Source organism: Apteryx rowi, unplaced genomic scaffold (assembly GCF_003343035.1).
Source record: "Apteryx rowi isolate R43461 unplaced genomic scaffold, aptRow1 scaffold_49, whole genome shotgun sequence".
NCBI lineage: Eukaryota > Metazoa > Chordata > Aves > Apterygiformes > Apterygidae > Apteryx > Apteryx rowi.
In genome coordinates this window covers 1,008,889-1,031,417 of record NW_020450749.1, presented here as the reverse complement: position 1 = coordinate 1,031,417, position 22,529 = coordinate 1,008,889, and the positions used below count along the sequence as shown (strand labels likewise).

General features: G+C 41.0%; 1 protein-coding gene across 16 annotated transcripts in view; it reads left to right on the top strand.

Moving 5' to 3' along the window:
- The window catches only part of SERGEF (secretion regulating guanine nucleotide exchange factor), a 159,818-nt gene that overhangs the window by 87,104 nt on the left and 50,185 nt on the right, over positions 1-22,529 (top strand). For 12 of the 16 annotated variants that reach the window (XR_003255681.1, XR_003255677.1, XR_003255674.1 and 9 more), the window contains exon 10: positions 7,442-7,478. The exons of 2 other annotated variants lie outside the window; for them this stretch is intronic. Coding sequence is in view for 6 of the 14 variants with exons in the window: in XM_026078921.1 (XP_025934706.1) it covers positions 7,442-7,478 (37 nt within the window). In the remaining 8 variants the exon portion in view is untranslated. Of the gene's footprint in view, positions 1-7,441; positions 7,479-8,627; positions 9,279-21,358; positions 21,443-22,529 lie in introns of those variants that run through there. 2 more of the 16 variants (XM_026078924.1, XM_026078925.1) reach the window with 2 other exon arrangements.

Below are 22,529 nucleotides of genomic sequence, written 5' to 3'. Positions count from 1 at the left end.
ATCGTTGTTTAATTGAACCATTCATTTCATTAATCTCACAGTATTAGAAATTAGCACATTCAGATAGGTAGTGATGACATTTATATGCTATAATGAACTTTTTTTTAAATGTTTTACATGTAATAGCATAGGAAGAAAAGGCAGACTTACTACTTTGGGGGGTGGGGCATACCACAAGCTACAATTCTTGACCTGAAAACATCAGAATAATCTGATGGTAAAGATATGTTTATAAATGGTGCAGTTGGGCCAGAAGAGAACAAAGAAGTTCTGAAATTTTTTGTTTCTGTGTTCTTGGCTTCTTCTTTCCATTTGTTCTGTTAAAGTAGTGTTTTCAGGCTTCAAATAAGAAGCAAAGTAGTTTTGGGCCTCAAAGCAGGCTTAAATAGATTGTAAAGAATGTGTCTGTCTCCCTCATCTAAATTAGGAGAGAGGAGTGCAGAGACTGTGAAGAGCTGGGAAGCAATTGAATGGATGAATGGATCTGAATCAAAATCATTTTGAAAAAAATGGTGAAGAAATTCCCTTATGTAAAGCTGTGTGTCTGCTGAAGGCCCTATTCCCCTAGTTTGTATTTGGATGTGGGTAGAGGTGTCTGTAATGCTAGTGAGGATTGTGCCCTTGTGGGGATATGCGCTGCTCAGAAATAAGTCTGGGAATATGGATATGTTAACAGTCAAGGCTGATGTGATTGACAATTTCTTTACCAGTCAGAAGTGATATTTTAGACTTGATTTACACAAGGAAATGAAGACTGTATGGAGATCTTGTTGTAGGAAATAAGTTGGGATTGAGTGACCTTGACTTGATTTTGGTTTATCCTTTCATCAATTTTAAAATATATCAATTTGTCACTCAAATCTTTATTGCAAAATGGGAAAATTTTGACAAACTAGAGGAAGCTTATTGAGGCTGAGGGATATGAAAGCGAAGGAGCTTGAGGTTTTCCCTGAATGAAAGATGTGAATGCTTTCTGAACCTCATAAAGGGACTAATTGGAGAATCTTCAGAGGATGGAGAAGAGCCAGCTGACCCTGCTGACTTGGAAAGATTTTTATCACACTTGTCTTGGCTACCTTCTTGTCCTTCCATTTGAACTTAATCCTGCTGGTGTTCATCCTGGGAACTCAATAACATTTGTATTATCCTAAGGCCTGCAAATGATCAGATTTTTGTGTTGATGGACATGGATCTTACTTTTTCTTGACATCTCAATTCATCCCTCCTCAGTTTGAAACAAACAACACATCTCTTTCCAAGTTTTTCAGGAAGATCATGCTTGCCCTGAAAGTAGACTTTGCAGGTAGGCTTGAGTTGGCATGATGTGAACCTGCCATGGAAATGCTGGCTGCTTTATCAATAATTAGAATTTTTTCTTTCCTCCTTTTATTTTCATCCACTGTGCCTGATCTCTTTACTGATGACTTTAAACAGTGTTTCCTACCTGATATTGAAAGCTGGCCTTATTTTGCTTTAGAATTACAACTGTTTGCATCTCTGGCCAGCACTTGAGACCCAAACTGCATCCAGACTAAATCGGAGAAGTGCAACCACAACCTACTATCCAGCAAGGGTGTGTTCCCTGAAGTGTGATGCTTAGCTAGTCAGTGGATAGCGTAGCAGTTTCTCCCATATGATTTAGTGTCATAGAGAGGGGATGTGTGCAGGGACTTAAACCTATGTAACTTATAGGGTGGAAGATGTAGAGGCAAGACCTTGGGGAAGGTCAGGTGGAAGATGTGCTGGTTTTGTGGTGGCTCTGAGACAATTGGCAGAGCAGGTACTGAATGGTTGGAAGCGGGACTCAAGCAGTGGATGGAGAAGCAATGGAAATGCTGCTCTAGGAAAAGCGTTTTGCATTTTCAGTGCATGTGAGATGTGATCAGTTCTGGGCAGGGAGGGCACAGGTCTGAAGGCTGTAAAGAGCTATGGGTCAAAACCTCCGTTGGGAAACCTTACGGCATCCTGCCCCTCTCGAAGCTGGGGAGAAGAGGAACTGACGCTCCCCTTCTTCCTCCCCACTTGCAGAGGTCCACTTCTGTGGCAGTTAGCTTTTCATCAGGTGTGCTTGGGAGAGGAAGGTTTTCTTGCAGACCTCGGTTTAAATTCTGTTGTGGATTCTCTCCTTGCAGTGGAAAATATGAGGGGGAAACCAGAAATAGAAAATTAGATTGGCAGAAAATGAAAAATGTCTTGTGAACTATAAGATATTGGGCCTCTCACTTTTCCACTGAAACAGCTAACAGCTAGGAACAGATTTAATGTGCTGCTCTTGGTGAGGTTGTACTGGTTTGCTGCTAAAGTGTTGCATTAAACTGCACTTAGTCTTGTGCAAGGCCAAGGAATGTGACTAGGTTAGCAAGTTGCTTCCTTATCAATCATGAGTCAAATGATCCAGAAGAGGAACACAGAGTTCCTAGTGAAGGATCATTGGAAGCAAGACAGCTTTGCTAATTAGATTCCTTCTTACTTTATTTTATTTTTTTTCCACTTCAGTAGAATTCTGCATACAAATGTAGCTGGGCAGTGTGTGTCAAGCAGGACAAATCATTGTTACAATACATTCATCAAGGGCATGAAGGAACAGCACGGGGAGAGAAAGATGCCAGTGTATTACGTAAGCTTTGATCTGCCGCCTCTCAGTCACCTCATCTCCTTCCCTTATGACTTCCGATCCCAGAAGCATTTGCCTGCTTCTAGCCTTAACAGTTTTCTGTGGAATTTATCAAAAGGCATGGAATGCTGTGGCCAAAGGCAAGTATAAAATCCTGGATAAAAGGACTTATGTGCACACCCTTTTAATGTTGTTCTTCTCTTGCGCCCCTCCTACCCCAAAGAGCTATGCTTTTATGCAGTTAAAAGCTAGAAATGGTAGAATGGTAGAAATTCACTAGAAAGTGAACGCAGCTCCTTAAACATCATGTCTTCATTCAGCCTTAGAAACCTTTCTCGTACGTCATTCTCTCCTCTCTGAGGAGGAGTGATGGAAGCCTCCATATCCCTGAATATTTCAGAGAAATAATTGAACTGTAGGGAATAAACCTGCAGTGGCAGAGTAGTGAACCAAAAACAGATGATGTGGATTTCCTGTTGTACTTGTAGGTAAGTACCATGATGTTTAGATGCTTGTGAATTTTCATTCTGCCGCCCCCCTTGTGAGGTCCAACTCCTTCTCCTTCTTGCTTGCAACCCACTATAGCGTTCCTTTGCCTTTTCTGCAGCCCTAGCCTGGCTTGGCCTGCAGTTCTGACTCCTTCCTGATGGGTCGCACAGCACATCCTCAGGCTGATCCCTGGGAGTACAGAAAGAAAAAGAATAGCCCTATGGTCAAGGTACTAGCCTGAAACTTGCAGTTTAACACCCTTCTCCAGACTTGTTTTACAGTGCTCAGAAGTCCCTTAGGGACAGGTTGGCAAAAGGTATTTTGACTGTTAATTACCTGTTGAGATCAATGGGAGATTGTATGTCTAAACATCCACATAAATTTTATCCCTTAAATGTTTCAATTTCCTGTCTATGCAGAGACAGGAACAATTCCTGCTTACCTCATAGGGCTGTTGTGAAGAGAAATGCATTTACAGACTGTGGGGTCCTCTGATTCTGGGGTGACTGGGGGAGCAAAAGGAGGGCCATATTTTTAAGAGATCTCTCTATCCCAGATGTAAATATAGAGTTCTTTCTTCTTACCCTAACTTTGCCCTGAACCTTCTTCCCTGATACCATCTCCTTGAATTGATAGCCCTCTCTTCCTAATAAACATACATATTTTTATATATGCATATGTCGTCATATACATGTGTGTGTCTATGTATAAAGAAAATGCATAAGATGCATATATATTTATATTTACAAACATATTCTAGTCTTAAAAATGAAATACCTACTCTATATTTTGTATTACCCACTGCTTTTACATTCCATCATTTAATTTTGGTTAGGGGTAGGTCACAGGTATATCTACATGCTGCAGAAAGTGATGTTGGTATTTTGCCCAGCATTGGTTTTCACTGTATTAAGGTCTCTCCTTGCCAGCCATGTAACTTGTGCTCTGACTATTTATGATCAATAAAATGTCAGGTGTTTGGTTGGCTCTCAAAGCATTTGTTAATCTGGATGGATAGATCTGAACTGCAACCACTGCTACGTAGAAAACAGCTTGCTAACACTCCATTTAAGGCAAGAACCAAACAGTTTGTTTATGGTTGAGAGGGCATGGATAATGAGGTAAGCTGTGAGTCAAAGGGTCCCTAAGCTTGCTTCTCCTGGCATTTGTATGCAGGCATTTGAGAAGTGCTTTGAGATCTTTGATTTGGACAGCACAATATCCTCACGCAACTTTTTTCTTAAATAGCCCTCTAAACAGAGGAGAAATGTTAGTATAAATTGTGTGTGTAGGGGGTTGTGTTACTTAGCCTTGTGGAATGCTTCACTCACTAGTAGTGATTCTGATTTGTCGTAAGATTAGTGATTTTTTTCAATTAAAATAGAATGTAAAAATATTGCCCAATTAGAAAGCATTATTGTGTATTTGTAACTGTAAGTATCCTTGAATGTTTTTATCTCCCCACTAGGAGCATGCAGATGTCTGCTGGAATTTAATTTCTCTGCAGCGCAGTGGGGGTGGGGACAGAAGCAAAGTAGCCAGAAAATTATGGTTGCTGCAGTAAATACCAGGCTTCTGTTAGTGACCTGTAGTGACTGCAGAGCTTATTACATCTAATATAAGCATAAAACATCTGTTCAGCAATGCCTTCCTCTGACTGCCCCTATTTGTACTGACAAACTATGCATTTTTGGGTGATTGTTTCCTGTTGCAGGTGGTCATAAAACATTTTAAAGGAGGAAAAGAAAAGAAAAAAAAAAAAGAGGGAGAATGGACTGCACTCTTTAAACAGCAGCAACCTTGACCAAACTGTGTTGTGGTATCTTCTGAGCTCTGCAGAAAGCCTGGAGGTGGACAGCAGGGGGGTTGGACTAGATGATCTCCAGAGGTCCCTTCCAACCTCAACCATTCTGTGATTCTGTGACAGATAGCCTGCAGTGAGGGACATCGATGGAGACTAAGACCAATGTTTTGAAAGCTAACCTCAGAGTCCTTTAGGGCTTTTTGGGGGGGGAAGTGGGGCGATGTTCCTGTGAAGTCCAGTCTGTGTTGTCAGGAGGGAACATCCTCTGATAAGGCAGAAGCTGTGAACACCATTTTCTCTCCACGCGAATCCTGGCAAAGTCCTCTTTGGAACACGGCACTGCCCCTGGTGTGTGGCTTGCACTGTCCCTGCACTGTGCTGTTAAAGGTGAATCCAGGGCGCTGCCTTCAGCTGCTTGAGATTTAGCCTGATTTCAGTCACTGCTGCCTAAGCTGTCATTTCCGCTGAGGTGGCTTTTGCCAGCTGAAAGGGATGCAAGTAGCACTCTCATAATTTACGGTTGGCTGTGGGTTACCCCGTCAGGCTACGGAGCTGCAGCCAGCGCATCTGCCCGACGTGTTGGCCATGAGAGGCTGTCCGGGTGTGAGTCCCTAGAGCCAGTGAGTATGTATAATGCAGCCGACTGGGGTCTGCCTGTGCCCGGTGCTCTTCGGGGCAGACTCGCTGCCAGCCTGGAAAGCCGGCTCGTGGGAGACTGGGCATGGTGAGCAGGAGCAACTGTAGGAGCTGGATACAAAGCCCTTAGTGGTCACCAGCTCTTTATCTGGTTTGCAGGCTACGTAGCTGCTGCTGTTAGGTATAGGAAGAAAATGGTTCTTTGTCAAGAAGTTTTTTGCATTCTGAACAGCGCTTCTTTTTAAAAGCAGTGTTTCTGAAGGGGATCCTGGCTGTATGAGCTGGCTTGAGCAGTTCTTTTGTACTGATGCTTTTGAAGCTGTGCCCGTGTTCAGCATGTTTCCTAGGGGAGTAGCTGAGATAGGATTATTCACACCTCAGATAAAATTTATTATTTATTTTATTAGCAGCAACTTCCATATCACCAATTTTCAGCACACGGTGAAGACACAGAATTTGCTTTTTGCTGAAAGACCCTCCTTCACGTGTGTTTCCATGTGTGGATCTCGTTTCCATGGCATCAATCTTTAAGCTCGAGAAGCATTGGTGGGGAGCATTAGCCAGTGAAAAGGCACTGGGAGGCAGCCCTGCTCCCACGTAGGGCTCTGACGTGCGATGAGGATAATGATATGGGATATGGTGATGACTTATGCATTTTATCAGTCAGGACTTAAAGCTTTGCCTGGCTGCAGTACTGCAGAGCAGATGACTTGCTGCTGCCCCGCTAGTGCTCTTGCAAAGGCATTGCTTTCTCTGCTGCTTCGTCTTGATTTCTCTGAGGATGAGACCACTCCAGAACGTGCTGTGGCTTGAATTGTTGTTCTTGCCCCATTTTCCCAAATGCTTTAATTTCTTGCCTGAGTACCCCCACCCCCCACTGTTTCATCGTCCTTGTCATTGTATTAGGATGGCATTCACCAAATGTTTTCATGTCACAGTAGTGGTGCAGTTACACAGTGAGTAGTGTTGATTGTAGCATTTATTCATAACTAAATGCTAGTCTGCATTTCAGTCTTGGGTATCTTTCTCCAGTAGATGCTCCAGCACAATGAGCTGAGTGCAAGGACTGATTTTCTAACTTCTGGGTTATCCAGACACTGAGGTGATCATAATAGCATTTCTGGCCTTAAAAGGTATGAAGTTATGCACACACAAAAGTATATATAATTTTGAAGGTATAATCTTCTGTTTTATATCTTATCACTGAACATATACTTCTAAGAAGTTACTAATGAGGCTGGAGGAAAATATTCACTTTCTTTTTTCTTTCCAGCTTTTATAAACTGAAACAACCTGCTGCTAGTAAGAGAGTTCTGGTCTGTGGTTTTCTTCCTTCCTTCTAGACAAGTAGCCTAAATAGGGGTGGTATCACTTTACGTTTATCACACTATAGAGCCTATATACATCAGTGCAGCTCTAGAAGGATGACCTGGAAGAACAGGATAGACGAAAGAAATGGAGATCTTTACAGCCCATTTGGCTCCCAGTTGTCTCTGTATGGCCCTGATCTGGTAAAGGCTTAACCTGGGTTTACTCTCTGCACATGGACGGTCTTGCTGATTCCAGTGGATGTTGCCAAGGGTGTGAAATTTTTGTGGAGTTGTTGCCTGCTTTGCTACTAAGGATTGAAATGTCAGTGGTGACTGGATTTTGAAAATAAAATGCCTGTTTATTGATAAAATAAACAATTATTCTCCCCTTCCCTCCTCTGCCCAAGCTCCTAAGCGAGACTACTAATAAAACTTCCTTTAAAAGTGAGAGGACTTCAAGCTTGATTTTTATATCCTACAAACTGTAGTTGTTTGTTTCAGGTTAAATTTTTAATTTCCTGTCGTAACTGTGGTTATCTTCCCACTGGCAAGCAGATTCTCTTTTATTCATTCATATTTCTTTTTCAGATTGCATGTGGCTCAGAGCATAATCTGGCAGTAGTTGGTAAGTGGCTTAATTTTTGTATCAAAACCTGTCATGACTTTATTTGTAAGTAGCTCAAGATGAAAGGGAAACGTGCACCATAAACATACCAAGTGATTAAGGGTGTTGTGAAGAGCAGCTGCAAGGAAGAATATAATATATAGGTGTTCAGGAAAGAACCACCAAAATCTGTGATATAAGTGATAATGATGAAAACAAATGCCCTTGCTGACCAGCACCTGCAGAGGTAGAGGAGTTGATGGATGTGAGAGCAGAACTCGTTTAGGAAGTGCTACAGCATGTTTTACAGCGGAGCCATCGCAACAATTCAGGCTGCAGATTCAGAGTAATGTCTAAGTCTGAAGCTGGTCAAAAGTGTCTTTGTTTTACATGGAAACATTCAATGAAAAAGTCTTGGGTTGCTTAGTTGAAGTTTGGAAAAAATCTTCCAAATGTCCATCAATGCTAGTTAGGTTCTTTAGCGTAATGCAGCTGCTGCAGTAATGGCAGAAGTGGTGGGAAGCTAATGCCCATGCACTGAAGTTGGTGTGCCTGCTCCAGGAGCAGTCGGAGGCTTGCTTTCCATTAGCTTTGTGTGACACATGCTGGTAGCTAAAGTTGCTGATATGTGATTGCTATTGCTTATAATTACATGTTTAAGAATATTTTTAACTGTAGATTTTCAGGTGCTTTATAAAGGAGGCCAGCATAATTATCCCCATTAACAGATAGGGTAAGAGACAGAGAAAGGATCTGTCTGTTAGAAGTTAATTGATGAGTTGGTAGCAGAGCTGGAAATGAAACCAAGCTATTGTACGTTCAGTCCAGCACTCTGTCCACATTGGCCTTGTTGATTTGCCTTGACTGATGCTTTGAAATGTTAAGTGGTTTCCTTCATTTTTCTTGAGTGCAGTATGACAGGTCTGGGGAAACCAGCTATTTGGTATGCAACCTGCATTTCATGTCCTAACTTTTGAAGACATATTTATTTTACCTTAGTGTCTAATTAGTTTCATTACCTGTCCACAGAGGTGCTTTTCGTATATATTGTGTATGATTTTCTAATTATCCTTGTAGAATTAAACCTTGTAGTGTACTCGTCAAACTTCAGCTTAATTTATATGACTGGCTCTAAGAAGAGTTTTTTCCTTTCTCTCCCGGCTTGTTCAGTGTCACATGCCTGTATTACTGGCAGGCTGGTGCTTCTGAATGTCGACTGAAGAGCAATTTGGAGAATTACATTGCATTTCTTGCTGAATTGATAAAGTAAAAGTGTACCGCTAGCAGATTCCTCCAGTGTGATGGAAGCAAAGCACTGAGTTTAAGCCTTCTCTCTCTCTTTCTCCTTGTGTCCTTCTAAGGCTTCTGCCTTCTAGACTGAAATCTCAGGGAAAAATAGGAGAGAGAAATTCTGTAAGTTGCAGTAAACTGAGAACCTGGAATATGTAAAGAATTGCATATGCCTGTCTAAGCCTTGTGCTACTCTCATTGAGTTCAATGGGAAAATTATCAGTGCTGAAAGCTACTTGTTTTTATTTTGAAGTACAAGAGAGATGAGATGTTACTGTTTTGTTTGTTTTTTTTGACCCTAAGGACCTGTGATATGTTTTATTGCTGAACTGAATTTTTACCTGTGCTTTTTACAAGGTTGCCTTCTTAGAACATTTTCTGGAAAGACTTTTCTGATTACTTGTCATTCTTAGTTCAAGGCTGCCAACTGTTATATTCATTAAAGATATCACACTGCTTTCAGTAAATATGTCGACTTGATTGTACAATTTTCTAATAACTTATCATTCAAGCAGTGTTTATTTAAGGCAACTATGTAGTCTGTTTCTTATTTAATTGGTAAATGTTTGAGTGGTTGATTTTTAGATTGAAATAACTGAAGTTCGATGAGAAAGGTAAACTGAAAAGCAAGCCTTTGACACTAGAATATTCAAGTAATTCTTTCTGGTTGCGTATAGAGATGTGTGTTTTTTTGCGTTGTCTTTTAAATAGAAGCTATATTTATGATTCATTTCACAAATGAAGAAGTTTGTTCCAGTCATCTTGCTGATGTGAAGTGTCCAATTTATAGGACTTGCTAGCAGCTAATTTTTTTCATGGTATACTTTATATAGTCTGCATCCATTTGTATAGTTCAGTTTTCTAATGTTTTATGCTTTATTCTGATGTTTTCTCCCTCCCTGCATGTATAAGGTGTTTTCTAGGTTGTCATCCTATAGTGGTCCATATGCATGTAGACTATGCTTTCAGTCGAAAATTTTGCTGGATTAGTCTGTTTCTACTGAAGTCAGTGCAAAATTTTGTTGTCTTCAGTGTGGATAAACTGGAAGAAATTCAGTTTTCATTTGATCACAAGGTTACTGTTATAAAGGAAAAAGGTGTGGGGTGTGGGATGTCTCCAAATATACACACATTTCTAAACTTAATGAGTTAAAAGAAATAGTATATGAAAAACTGTAAGTATCTTCAATTCTAACTTTTAGTAAAAACACACTTTTGGGGGTTGTCTTGTGACACTAACTTTAAAATTTACAAGTATTTCAGTTTTTTCATGTTCATCTGACCTTCTACTTGAAAAGCAAAACCCCTACTTATTATAGCAAAATCTTGCACTTTTCACCCCAATCAAGGATTAGTCATCATGAAGGTCAACCTTGTTTTGATTGCAAACCAATGGATAGTTTTTTAACAAATGTTGGATAATATCTCACATCTGCGAAACATTCTCTTTTAGCACTGAGACCAGTATACGGATTTATTTAACACAACAAAAAGTTGGCTTTTCAACCTCGGTATGATAGCTGCTTTCTGTAGCACTGAACTTTATAATCATGGTATTAAGAGAGAATCTTTGAATGATCCAAACACGTAATGAGACCGAATCATAAATTTTTTTTAGAAAGTAATTATCCTTTAAGAGAATACTTCGTATTCCACATGTCGCTTGTACAATGCTGCAACTCAGTCAAGTAATGTTAGCCATACAAATCATCTGCTGTAAAATATATATCATATATAAAATATATGGCTGTCTTCACTGCCCTGTAACCACAGGGCAGAGGACAGAATGCCTCCAAGAGTCCCAAATGCAGATATCTTACTAAGAGGTGCTGACATTCTTCGGAAATTTTATTCTATCCTCCTTGAAGTAGTAACCAATGAAGTCGTCATAAGGATGGCGCTTCTATATTCTGGCTCCCCCAAATCTGTTAAAACCTAATGCCCTTTTCTGTCTTCCCTTTGATATTTTCTCACCTGTATAACCTAATAAAAATCTTTTAAAAGAAGGGAAGATATTTGAGGATTTGTAGGGAAAAGTGCTTGTTTTAAAAATACAGCTTTATTAGCTTCAATTTCCTGACATGCTGCTTAAACATAGGTGCAAAAGTTCTTGTTCAGCCTGTGTTGTTAGGCCCTAAATCCAGGTATTGCGATGGCTGAGCAGCAGGGTGCCGACCACAGCGGTGTGCTTCAGCGTGACTGCAGCAGCGGCGCAGGCTCCTTGTGGAGCCCGTGGAGGTGCTGAGGCCTCTCTGAAGGTCTCTCAGGCCTCCTTGGAGGCTGAAGGTGACTCTGTTGACCACCTTGTGGAGGCACTGTGCAAGACCCCTGCGTGCTCCTGCCTGGTATTCTGTGCGAGTGTCGTCGTGATCGGAGGATTCACTATTGCATGTGCGCTAGTGAAGCGATTGCAGAATCCCGTCGCTGGCTGCGGATGCAAAAGGCCATCGCTCTTCCGGTGATTCCTGAGTCGCCAGTCAAACCCTACGGGGCTGAATTGGTGAGTGCGAGGAAAAGATGTCACCTGTACTAAGACAAAAAGGCTTTGCGATTATTTATTGATTTATTTGTTATCCATCTTTAAGCAGTCTTCAAAGGGGAGTTTGGGTCCCCTTGACTGTATGTTTGTTTGTAAACAGTTATTTCTTACCTGTAGTGTGTGTATTTGCTGTATTGTAATGCCTGATACCAAGTGTAACCAGTGATTTTCTGCTAACGTGGTAGTAGAGAGGGCACCATGTAATAAATGTTAATTTAAAAAAAAAGGAAGCCCCAAACCTGGCCACCTAACCAGAAGCACTTTTTGCACGCAGAAGTGGCGCATGCAGAATTAATTCCCTGTCTGATCACATTCAGCCCCATTTCAGTGTGTTCAATGCAACTGCGTTTTCATACAACACTTTTAAAATTGGTTTCTGACTTTCCAATAAATAATAGGGCCCTTTGGAGAAGGATTGGATTTGTCTCCCCGAGCCTTTTGGTTTGCTGTATTTTAGGAGGAGCGTGTGATTTGTTTCAAGATTGTGTACTTATCTGTGAGTGAGATTCAAACGCTGCTGTAAATATCATGACACAGGCATTCCTGTCCCTCTGACGCTGCAAATCATCCAGCTGCAGAGGAAACAGTAATAGCAAATTTAATGCAAGAATAGTCTTTCAAGGAAACTAGGAAAAGCATCTCTCCACGCAAAAGGCAAGTGGTGCTTCAAATTCTCTGGAGTTACCTGTGCAATAACTTCAGAGGGATAATACAGAAGTAATTAAGGCATGATCCGGTAAGACTTGCTCATTAGGTTTTTACGCTAGAAGAACCTGGCAATTACGTGCGGGAACATAAAGGTGATCAAAATGGCCAGTGCAGACGTAAGCAGCTGGTGATAGACATCCTGAAGTGGTGGTGGTGGTAGCTGCGTGCAGAGCACTGTGGCTCCCCGCTGTCTAAGGAGGAAGCCGAGGGGCTCCTGCCCCTGATGAAGGAGGTTGGGGTTGCTGAGTGAGGTTCCATGGTTCTGGCTAAATCGCTCCAAAAAGCATCGGTTGAGGGGGTGCTGTAACAGATTCGGAAAGGCACATTTCTGTGGCAGGGTGAGCACCGATCGGGGAAGAGACGGTGCCGCTGACGGGCAGATCTCTGCGTCGTGCTGACAGTGGTGTTGAGGCACTCGCGGCCGCCCTGCGAAGCGGCAGATGTAGTCATGTGTCTGACATTCAGTCCTGGGGGACTCGGCAGTCTGTCGACAAGAGAAAATCAGAAATTCTCTCCCACTTTTCGTACTGCGGGAGCGCTGGGAGGACTCTCCCGCGCGCGCGGTGGGGGGCACTGGTGTTCAGCACAGAGCCCCAGCCTGCTAGCCCATTACTTTATTTATTATGCATGAAAAATCCCAGTACATCCAGGGTCGCTATTGTAAAGGCTTCCTGGCAGAGCAGCACGGAGTCATGTTACAGCACGCTGTCTCTTTGCATTGTGGCGCTAATCACATTCGCTGCTTATTAAAGGGCACCTGGCAGGACTTCGAGTAACCATTGCTGTTGTCGTTTCCACGGGGGTTATATGTCGGCCTTCTAAATTTGCTCCCTGGCAAAGCCATTTGTATGGTACTTGGCTCTTAATGTGGCTTTGACTGTTAAAATAGCTCTTCAAAATATAAACTGCTTTGGTTATATTCATTGTAAAAAGCAACCTTTCTCATATCATTAACTGAGCACCTGCCTGTGTCCTTATGAACACTTTCTGCGTATCTAGATGCAAATCTGACGTCACAGTTTTGCTGCCATGTTTAGATTCAATGAGCCTTAACAGTACAGTTCAAATGGCTTTTACCTCGTGTTACTTTTCCATCGAATATTTCAGTGCTGCAGGCAAACTAATTGTTTCCCTGGTAGAATAAAAGCTCAAAATGAATTTGAAATGTTCAATTTCTGTTTTCAGCAAGTTACACTCACAAAACCTGATCCTCTGATCTCTTTGAGCCTCTTTTCCAAGAGTTTATGGAAAACTGAGCTGCCAACTATTTTATCAGTTTGTGGGTGTATGGAGATGAGAGAAATGCGGAAATCTTGACCTGCGCGTTGGAAAAGGCCTCTGGGGCCAAAAAATTTCTGTATCAACTAAATTGTCTAAAGTCAGTAGATACAGCCACTGCATATAGGGAAGGGAGGATATTTCACTGTGAAAAGCTAAATAGACCTTCAAGATAAGAATGGGATCATACTGATCACACTAGAAAGAAACTCCCAGAGTTGAGGGTAAGATCTGGCTRTGCTGCATTGTTCTGTTGACTGAAATGAAGCCTGGATTTTACAGCCCACTTCTATTCCAGGCTTCATTACAGTATTGCTGTGTGATCCTGGACAAGTTGATTCTGCAGGATGCTTTGTTCATCTCCCTCTTTTCTAAGTATGGCTTGTCAATTGAGATTGTGAAATCTTTGGAATAAAAGCTGCCTCTTACTGTGTTTTAGCATTGCCTGGCATAATGAGACCTGTGTGTGTGTTTTTTTGGTTTTTTTTAATACTGCAATATAACTGATAATAGTTGCAATCATTTTCCTTCCCCTCATAGAAGCAATTTTAAAATATAATTAAACTTGGTGCGTGTGTGTCTGTCTTAATTTATATAATTTAGCATATAAACAGGTAATGTTTGTAATGAGATGTGGTGCTCATCATACTGTTTGCAGTGTGGCATCCGGTAGTAACCAGATATAGAACTGCTTGGGCTCTGAAACCATTGTATTTTTCTGTATAAAAATTTTGTTTGTACTTTATGTATCACTGTGTTGCCAACCTCATAGTTTGTCTTGAGTTGAGCTCTTGTGCTCTAACTGTCATTACAATTCCTGCGAGACACCACATCACATCCCCAGGGATAACTCTGCGGTGCCACGAACCCTGCAAAGGATTGGTAAGAGGCAAGCATACAATATTAACCTCTGGTGGCAGTTAAAACCATCAACTATGAATAGCAGTTAGAGGAGCTAATTATCATGGGAGGCTAGGAAACAACTGGGAAATGCTACCAGGCAAGAGCTTCATTGAGGCAGAGCGAGTAGGGAGCTCTTTCTTGCAGGTATCAGTGAATAGGAGGAGATGTTCCACCGGGTTTTAAAAAAAATTATGGAGGCTCTAAAGACTCTTGAGAGTAGGAGCTGCAGTACAGATGCATGCAATGCGGTGTCCGTCAGCGGGATCAGAGGATGGATACTGAGTATTTAGAAAGCAATTTAGATTTTATGTTTGTTTACACATAGGCTTAAGTGGAACAATTACTTTAAAGTAGAAGAAAAATGCATCCAATATATCTAAGGTATGTTTGTCTTAATTTTCAAGAAAGCAAACAAGAGTAACAAAAATACCCTTCCTCACCAAAGAAAGATTAAAAGTTTTTTTTTAGCTCTAAAATGGAATAAAGGAAGGAAAAACAACTAACTTCAGGGCATTACCTGGAGCATGTGGGAGAGAGACTCAGTGAAGTAAAAGGACAGGGACAGCTGAAAGCACTTGAAAGTGCCACAAATTAAGGCTTCAGTACTGTACTGCTGGGCAACACATCAGTAAGCTCAACTGGTAATTCTGGTTTCTGTACCTGTGACAACATCAACGCTTCAACTTGGAAGTGTATTCTTAAGTAGCAATGTCATACCTTAAGTCATGGGTTGACAGGAGGCGGGGAGTATATTCAGAAAGCTAGAGTGAGGAGGGTCCTTACTGTGCTGTGGGATTTGTGACCCCTCAGGAATGAAGATATTGCTGGCAGCCTTGGGTGGTGTATACCCGCTGCACAGCTCCTGTACAGAGCAGTAAGAATTTTATCCTCAGTGCACAAATGAACATACCTGCCCTGACTCAGTTAGTTTTCTGCTACAAGTGAATAATATCTGAAACTTTTTTCCTTCAAAATTTTTTTTGTGGCTTGTTAACCACACTCATCTCAAATACTTTAGATAGACTTAAGTTTATTGAATAAAAACAGCAGAAATAGAGATTTTTATTTTATTATTTTACTTTTTAGATTGGCTCAACTGTGACTTGAGGTTTTCCACAAATGCATGTTTTGCCTTGATATTTGTTTCCCAATTTTAGGATTTTACAGTGTTCTTTGGTCATGTTCTCAACCTGTTCTCTTTCATCATTAAGGTCAGAAAGATCTTTTAAAAACTAAAACTGAAGGCTGAGATGCTAGCAGTGACATAGGTCTGAGAAATGATGCTGTAAGGATACATATGAAATAATGTGAAGCTGGTGGTGAAACAGGGAACGATGATGGTACTACTGGGGCAATACACGTATCCCTTGCATGGCTTACCAAGGAGGCTGTAATTGCACAGGACCCAAAAGCATATGTTGGAGCAGACTTTTTGAAGCTTTTATAAGCTGAGGTGGATGGGGAATTGTTCCTCTGACCTTCCAAGGCAAGGACAAATTCTTCTTTTTTCCATACTTTAGGAGTCAGGACTTTGAACTTGAAGGTACTGGAAATTACAGTAGAGAAAATCCAGCAGAATTAGCTGGCAAGCAAGATTGTTTTACATAAAGCAGCTATTCAAGCTTGCCAGCCTAGAGCAAGCTTTCAGGGAAAAACAAAGCATTTTTATTAAAACCCATTGGCTTTAGAGATGCAAGTATCTCAAAAATGATTAAGATGGAAAGGTCAAACCAGAGATGAGAAGTTGGCCTATTTGTAAAAAATAACCCTTTACATGGCTTTGTTTTTTGAGCTTGTTTCACTGAAACACTTCTTTACTTCATTGCCTCCCTTCCATAATTAAAACTAAAAATGCTTTTGAGACTGGTTTCACTATTCTGCTCTTTCCTATGCTTTTTGCAGAGTCTCTGAGGAGCAACCAGGCTGAAGAGGGACCTTTATTATTTCTGAGAAGTGTTTGCCTTGTTTTATTTATAGGTTGTTGGACTATATAAGCAGTGAGAAAGTCAGAAGGATTGAAAGCTATGCTGAACGGGGCTTTCAGGGACATTTAACACAACACGTTTAACATTTCTGTGGAGCAATGAGAAGGGTTGATATATTCATGCTAATCAAGTAAATCAAACAGGAATCAGGTCAAGCGTGTTAGAGTTGTTTATAGCACTGCTTCAAACATAACTGCAGTTAACAGAAAGCTGAATGAAGTGAGAGACTACTGCTACATGTAAAGTTCTTGGTGCCCATCACTCTGAGGAGCAAAATGCATGTATTGCATATGGATTTGATTGTGATGGATCCAAACTTGTTAAAGATGGTAGCAGACGATCTAAAACCTGTTGGTGTTCTTATTGGGGGGGGGGGGAGTAATGACTTAAAAGATAGTGTGTTGAGTCCTTTTTGACAGATTTCCAGAAGAGAGTGACTTTTTCCCTAGCTTAGTGAGTGTTCTGGCCTAGATGCTCCTTCCCTCTACAAATCTAATGGAACAATTAGATTGAGAAGATAATCTATAAGGTATTGATTCTGGCTTAAATATTGCTTGTATATGTTATAGCACTGTTTTGCTAAATTAAATGTTTTCTAGGAAGTCCTTCATACGATGCCAGGAGTTCATGTGAAACTTTGTTTGCTTCTCTTTCCCCTTAGCACGGATTTAACATTTTACTTATCTCTGCTCTGTAGCCCTGTATTGGAACAAATTGCTGGATTACTATAACGTGATTATGATGGGAAAGGCTAGCCCAAGGCAATAGGTGGAAGAGGTAAAACTGCGAAATCAGCTGATAAAGATGAGACAAAAGCAAGCATTATATTCTGCTGTTATACATAGGTAATACATGCTGTTTGGTTTTTACTTATGCTGCTCCTTGAGTGTGAGGTTGCGCCCGGGGAGCCTGGGAATTATATTTGCTTCTTTGTGCACTGTTGTTGTTGTTGTTGTTTTTTGAAATACCTTCAGTTGACTCACGTGATGCTGTTCCACAGTGCAATTTCCAGTGCTTGCATCAGCTGAGGGTGGCCTCTGATGAGCTCTGTGGCCCTCCCTTTGGGCCTTCCAGACTGGGTTCCTCTGGGGAACTTTGCAAAATATAGCAGATTCTCAAGGTTTTGATGTTATGTGACCTGCAGTGCTAGTGACTTAAAAATCTATGAGCTGTCCTCAAATCTTCCTTTACTCACCTTGTAAAAGAGAATCAGGCTGTTCTGTATCCCCCAGAGAGTATCACCGCTGATGAGATGGTCTGTAATGCAAGACGCAGTCCTTCGCTGATGAAGGAAGGACATGCATAGATAGAAGGCTTCAGTTTCTATAATAGGGTGGTTCTTCTCGGTGACAGGAAATTCAAGAATTCTGAAACAAATATTTTTTGAACCTGGGGGGCTTCCCACTTTGGATTTGTTCCTTTTTCATTGTGGATGATGCTCTGAACTGTAACTTAACTAACCATGGGGGAAAAACTTCTAGTAAGATGCATCATTTGTCATCTCCCTTTCCCTTTATTTAGGCATTTTGCTATTTTCAAAATATTTAAGCCATTGCGACCTTGGTGACAGATCTGGTTGCCAAGAAACTGAACAACTAAGCAGATGCTTTGCTGTAGACGAGGTCATTTTCGCTATGCCTTCGATTTTCTTTGAGACCATCTGCCATCTTGCTGAGCTGAGGCGTCTCCGACAATGGGCAAGGTGACAAGCAACACAAATCTCTATCGTAGGTGAATTATAAGGTAGGGAGTTCACTTGATTTGAAAGGTAGCTTTGGGTTGGTCTGGCTTACAAACTCCCTTCTTGTTCATTGGTTTGTTTTTTTTTTTCCCCCTGAACTGGGCAGTTTCCTCCTGCCTGTTTTCTCTTGTACTGTTGTTCTCAGTTCTGAATGTTTCAAGGTCTTTTTAAATTGAATGAGATTAAAGGCATATCTCTTAAAGCCCTCCACATGCTGTGCTTCTAAATGAATGCACAGGACTCTGGGTATGTGATGCATCAATGGTAAAAGATGTATGTATACTCAGGAGGTAAGGACTGTTTTGCCACGTAGCATGTTGAATTTTGTTGTATCAACAGAATGTTGGTAGCCGTTACCTTTGCCAAAATGTATTACTTTTTTGATATTAATAAATGCTTACTTGCAACTTTGGGGAAATTTATTCCCTTTTTCTGGTAGTAATAATTCATAGTTTGTTACTGGCCTGCTGGTATACATAGTAGATCAAATAGTTCAAAACCACCAGCCCCTCTAGATGGGACTGTTTCAAAATTGCAGTTGTATATAAATTCATCATGTTAATGGGTGCTTTACATTGAACAAGCAGGGTGATGTATTATGGATGACAAATTTTCACTGTTCAATCGTTCTGTATGATGCAGATGGAGGCAATGAGTACTTCTGGCCATTTCCTAGATGTGGATGTATACATTTAGGATAAAAAATGAGCACTTTGGTTATATTATTTTTGTCCAGGTGGCAGGCGCGGGAAGAAATCACTTGCACCTCACTGGTTTCTGTGCCCACTATGAGTAATACCAGGTAGGAAGAGAGCAGCTGCAAGCCTCCCTGTATCCTTGTGCCACAGTGGAGTTGTTATCAGGATTGCCAGTTTACCTTACTTTTTTCGATGAATCTGGCCAGTTATAACCTTAATGTTCATGTGAACTTTTGGCCCAAAGGGAAGGGGGAAAAAAAAAGTTAAAGAAATAGGGATTTAATATCCTTGCTGTCCTGTGGCCGCTCCCACCCCATTTGCAAGCTTTTTTTGGCCCTGCCACTTATTTCACCCCATACTAATAAAGGGAGGCAGCAATCGAATGCATTCTGCTTCTATCCAGGTCTTGTGATGCCTGCCACTTATAGCAGGAGTGGCATGATGGTTTGCTGTCACTCAGATGTCACTGATTCCTTCAGTCCGGACAGTATGCTGCTGATGGAGGTGACTGCAAAGCAAGACTTTTCCTAGCTAAACTCTGGATAGCCTAAACTAGGAGTTAAATGTTACTGCATGTCCCTGCTTCATTTATTGAATAAAGAAGAAACCACTTAATTTTTTTTCTAAGCACTATAGTAAAGAAATCTTGTTCTGTTGACAAGTTCGGCATGAGTCGTATGTAATACTTCTCTGTCTGCACTGGGTCCTCCTCCTTCTCCCATCTGCCGCCTTCTCACTCTAAGGAAAGGAAGCTCCATTCTGGCAAAGCAAAATGCCAGTGGAAAATGGGTAAGACTTCCAAGAGCAGCTTTTGGATGAGACCATTCACTGAAATCAAAACAAATTTGTGGAATCACAGCTCACTTATCACAGTGCCCTGAATAACCAGCAAAAGGTTAAGGCTAATGCATAGTAGTATTTAGTCCCTCCAGTGAAGGACATACAGTTGAAAAAGAGCGTGCACAAAAAAAAAGGGGGGGGGGAGGAGAGCAGAAAGGCAAAATCACTTACTAAGGCCATGCTTGTTCTTGATTCCTGTGATCAGTACTCTGTGATGGCATGTTCCTTGCAAGGAAAATAGCATAAACACCAGTTAAGCAAAGGGATTTCCCAGCAATAAATTAAAAGCCAGAGACTGAACAAGAACTTTTTCTCTAGACATTTAGGAAATCTGTCATTAAAGTTTGCAACACAGATGTGTTACAACTCCTCTGGAATGGGAGATGGACCTCATTTTAAAGTATCCTGCTTCAGATGTATTTCTTTATGCTTAGGAACTTTCTTGTACTTTGTGAAGCTGTTGCCTTCTAACTTGGAGGATTGGTGGGGGGTTTTTTGTTTATTAAAAAAAAAAAAAATCTTTTGTTTATTGTTCATGCTGGTTTGCAAATTTAATGTGAGCAGTTAAAGCCTAAGAAAGGTGAAGTGGTAATTATTATAGAGACTTTGTGCATTTGTTTAAGCTTCCAGGGCTGGAGCTCAGACTTGGCAGTTGCCTCAAGTAGAGATGAATGTGCCGAGTTTCATCCTAATCCAGGAAGCACATGTCCACAATTGGTAATCTGTGCATGTAAAAGTTTGATCAGAGAACTTCAGGACTGTTTTTGGTAGTTCAGTTTGAGATAGCAATGTCAGCATAGTCACCTGCCAAATAATTATAGTATCTGCTCTTGCTTTGTGCCTGGAGTTCAGCTGAGATATGCCCACGTGGATACGTGGGGCAAGAGCAGCAGAAATCAACAGGACTGTGTCGTTTTGGGCCGTTGAGCCCACAGGCTCTACCGGTGCGAGCGCTGAATGAGCTGGGTGACAGGGCCAGGGCAGCCGAACCTCAAGGGCCTTCCTGAGTCTCTGAGCCCTGCTCCCATCTGCTGTGGGTGCCGTATCATGTTACCCTGATCACATGTTTGTCGAGGCTTGTGTGGAAACAAATTAGATTGCTTTTTCGTTCGCCCTGGTGGAACAGTGTTTGAGATCCTTGATGACCCCTTGCCTGGCTGAAAGCTTGCTTTGCTCTCCAGCCTAAATTCGTAAAACTCACCTCCCTGAAAAAGATTTTCCAAATTGAAGCTTTGTGAACTCCTTACGAAATTTATTCTGATTTCCTGACTGGTATAGGAAGAGTGATGTAGGTGAGATCTCTGTATATGCAACTTGTGTGAAGTCCAGCTGCTGTATTTTATCCAGTGAGATGTCTTGTCTCTTCTTGCCCTGGCAGAAACCAAGTATTTTATCCTGTGGCAAAGAGGTGGTTTCCAGTCTGTTAAATATCAGTGTAAAATAGTCTACTGAGCTGCGAGAAGTGAGAAGAATCAAACCTGAAGTCAGCTTTGAATAACTTTTTAGGCTGTTAAATACTGGACCAAGATAGTAAAATGTTAACAGTGGTGCAGCACTGTAAAGCTGTAACTTGATGAAGTAAATATCTTCTGTAATATAACATGCCCCCATCTGCTACTCTGTGCCTGATGTGCAAAAATGAAAAGCATTTCTAGATGCAGAAGTTCAATCAAATGTTTTGTATCCTTAATGTAAGCAAGCAAATGTTAACCAGAAATTGCTGCTATCAGATCACTTTTTTTCCTTAGCCTGGGGTAGATCTTAATGGGTACATTCTGTATCTGTAAATATAAGAAATTGTTGAGGGAAATTGCTGACAAAACAGTGCAAAAGTATGTGCTGTATTAGAACATGGTAGGAAAGCTAAACCTGGACTGCATGGTGAAATAATCTGTCTGTCTCTGTATTTTCTTTTTAAGCAGTTCCATGCCTCAGAAGAGTTGGAGTCGAGCTATTAGGCAGAACCCAGCAAGTACAATAGCTGAAAAGCCCTGTGGGACTGCGCCAGATAAAAGTCTCTCTTGAAATGAAGTTCATTTGTTCCTAATCTAGTCAGCAGCCATCAACAATTCATAACTCTTAAGTATAATTTAAAGGGTTGATTTCGTTTAGAATTAGTGAATCTCTTGTCACTGACAGCTTTAAAACAGCAATAGTGTGTATTAGTTGTGTTACTTTTCTGGAATGTTTTTGGTGTAAACTTTCATGGGAAATTACACGCATGATGCTTGCATGGAATCCCAGGGTTTTCAGCCAAGATTTTAGAGATATCTTTAGATTATTGTTTATTTTTTGGATGCACTTGTCTTTAGAGGCCCAGCTTCTTGAGTGTTGTAAAGCAGCCTGAATTTCATCACAGGAGATGATAATCAGGTGGTTTTCTTATGGTGTATCCGATTGACTGCAGGGTTTGGGTATTCCTCTTTAAACTTCTACCATGCTCATATTCTGAAGGGTAATTATGTGGTAATGTTTCCAAATTGCTGCTTGCTTTAAGATCAGTTCACGGCCCATTCACTTCATAATTATAAACAATTTACGTTAATTTTAATGACAGAACCAAGTGCTCTTAAAGAAAGTAACCCTTGGAGGAAGCAGTTGGGTCGTTTTGTAGATCGGCATTGTGTAGTGACCCAGCTCTGTAGACCACGTACACATGTATTGGTGTGTTACAGAGACATGAAACAAATGCATAGGGAATGACGTTTGGATGTTACTTGATCTTTTTCATTCATATTTCAGAACGGCAGTAGAATATATTTTTTTCTCTCTTCATATTACAATAATTTAAAATATTAATGCTTAAAATAATGTTCATTCTCCTTTTAATAGGAAGAGGCCAAGCACTGGCTGATAGTCTAGAATATAATAGAATACATTTTTAAGTATTTCTGATTCTGAGTTTCCACTTTTTTGTAGCTGTTTCAAGGAGGAGGTGAAATAGCTTTTCACCGACTTGCTCCCTGTTGCATTTTGTCAGAGGGCCTGAGGGGTCATCAGAGTAAGAGAGGTTCCCAAGGCCTTTCTTGATGTTGTGTTCCAAGGAAACTGCCAAAATTACACTTTCTACCTCCCTGCACTTTGTTGTTG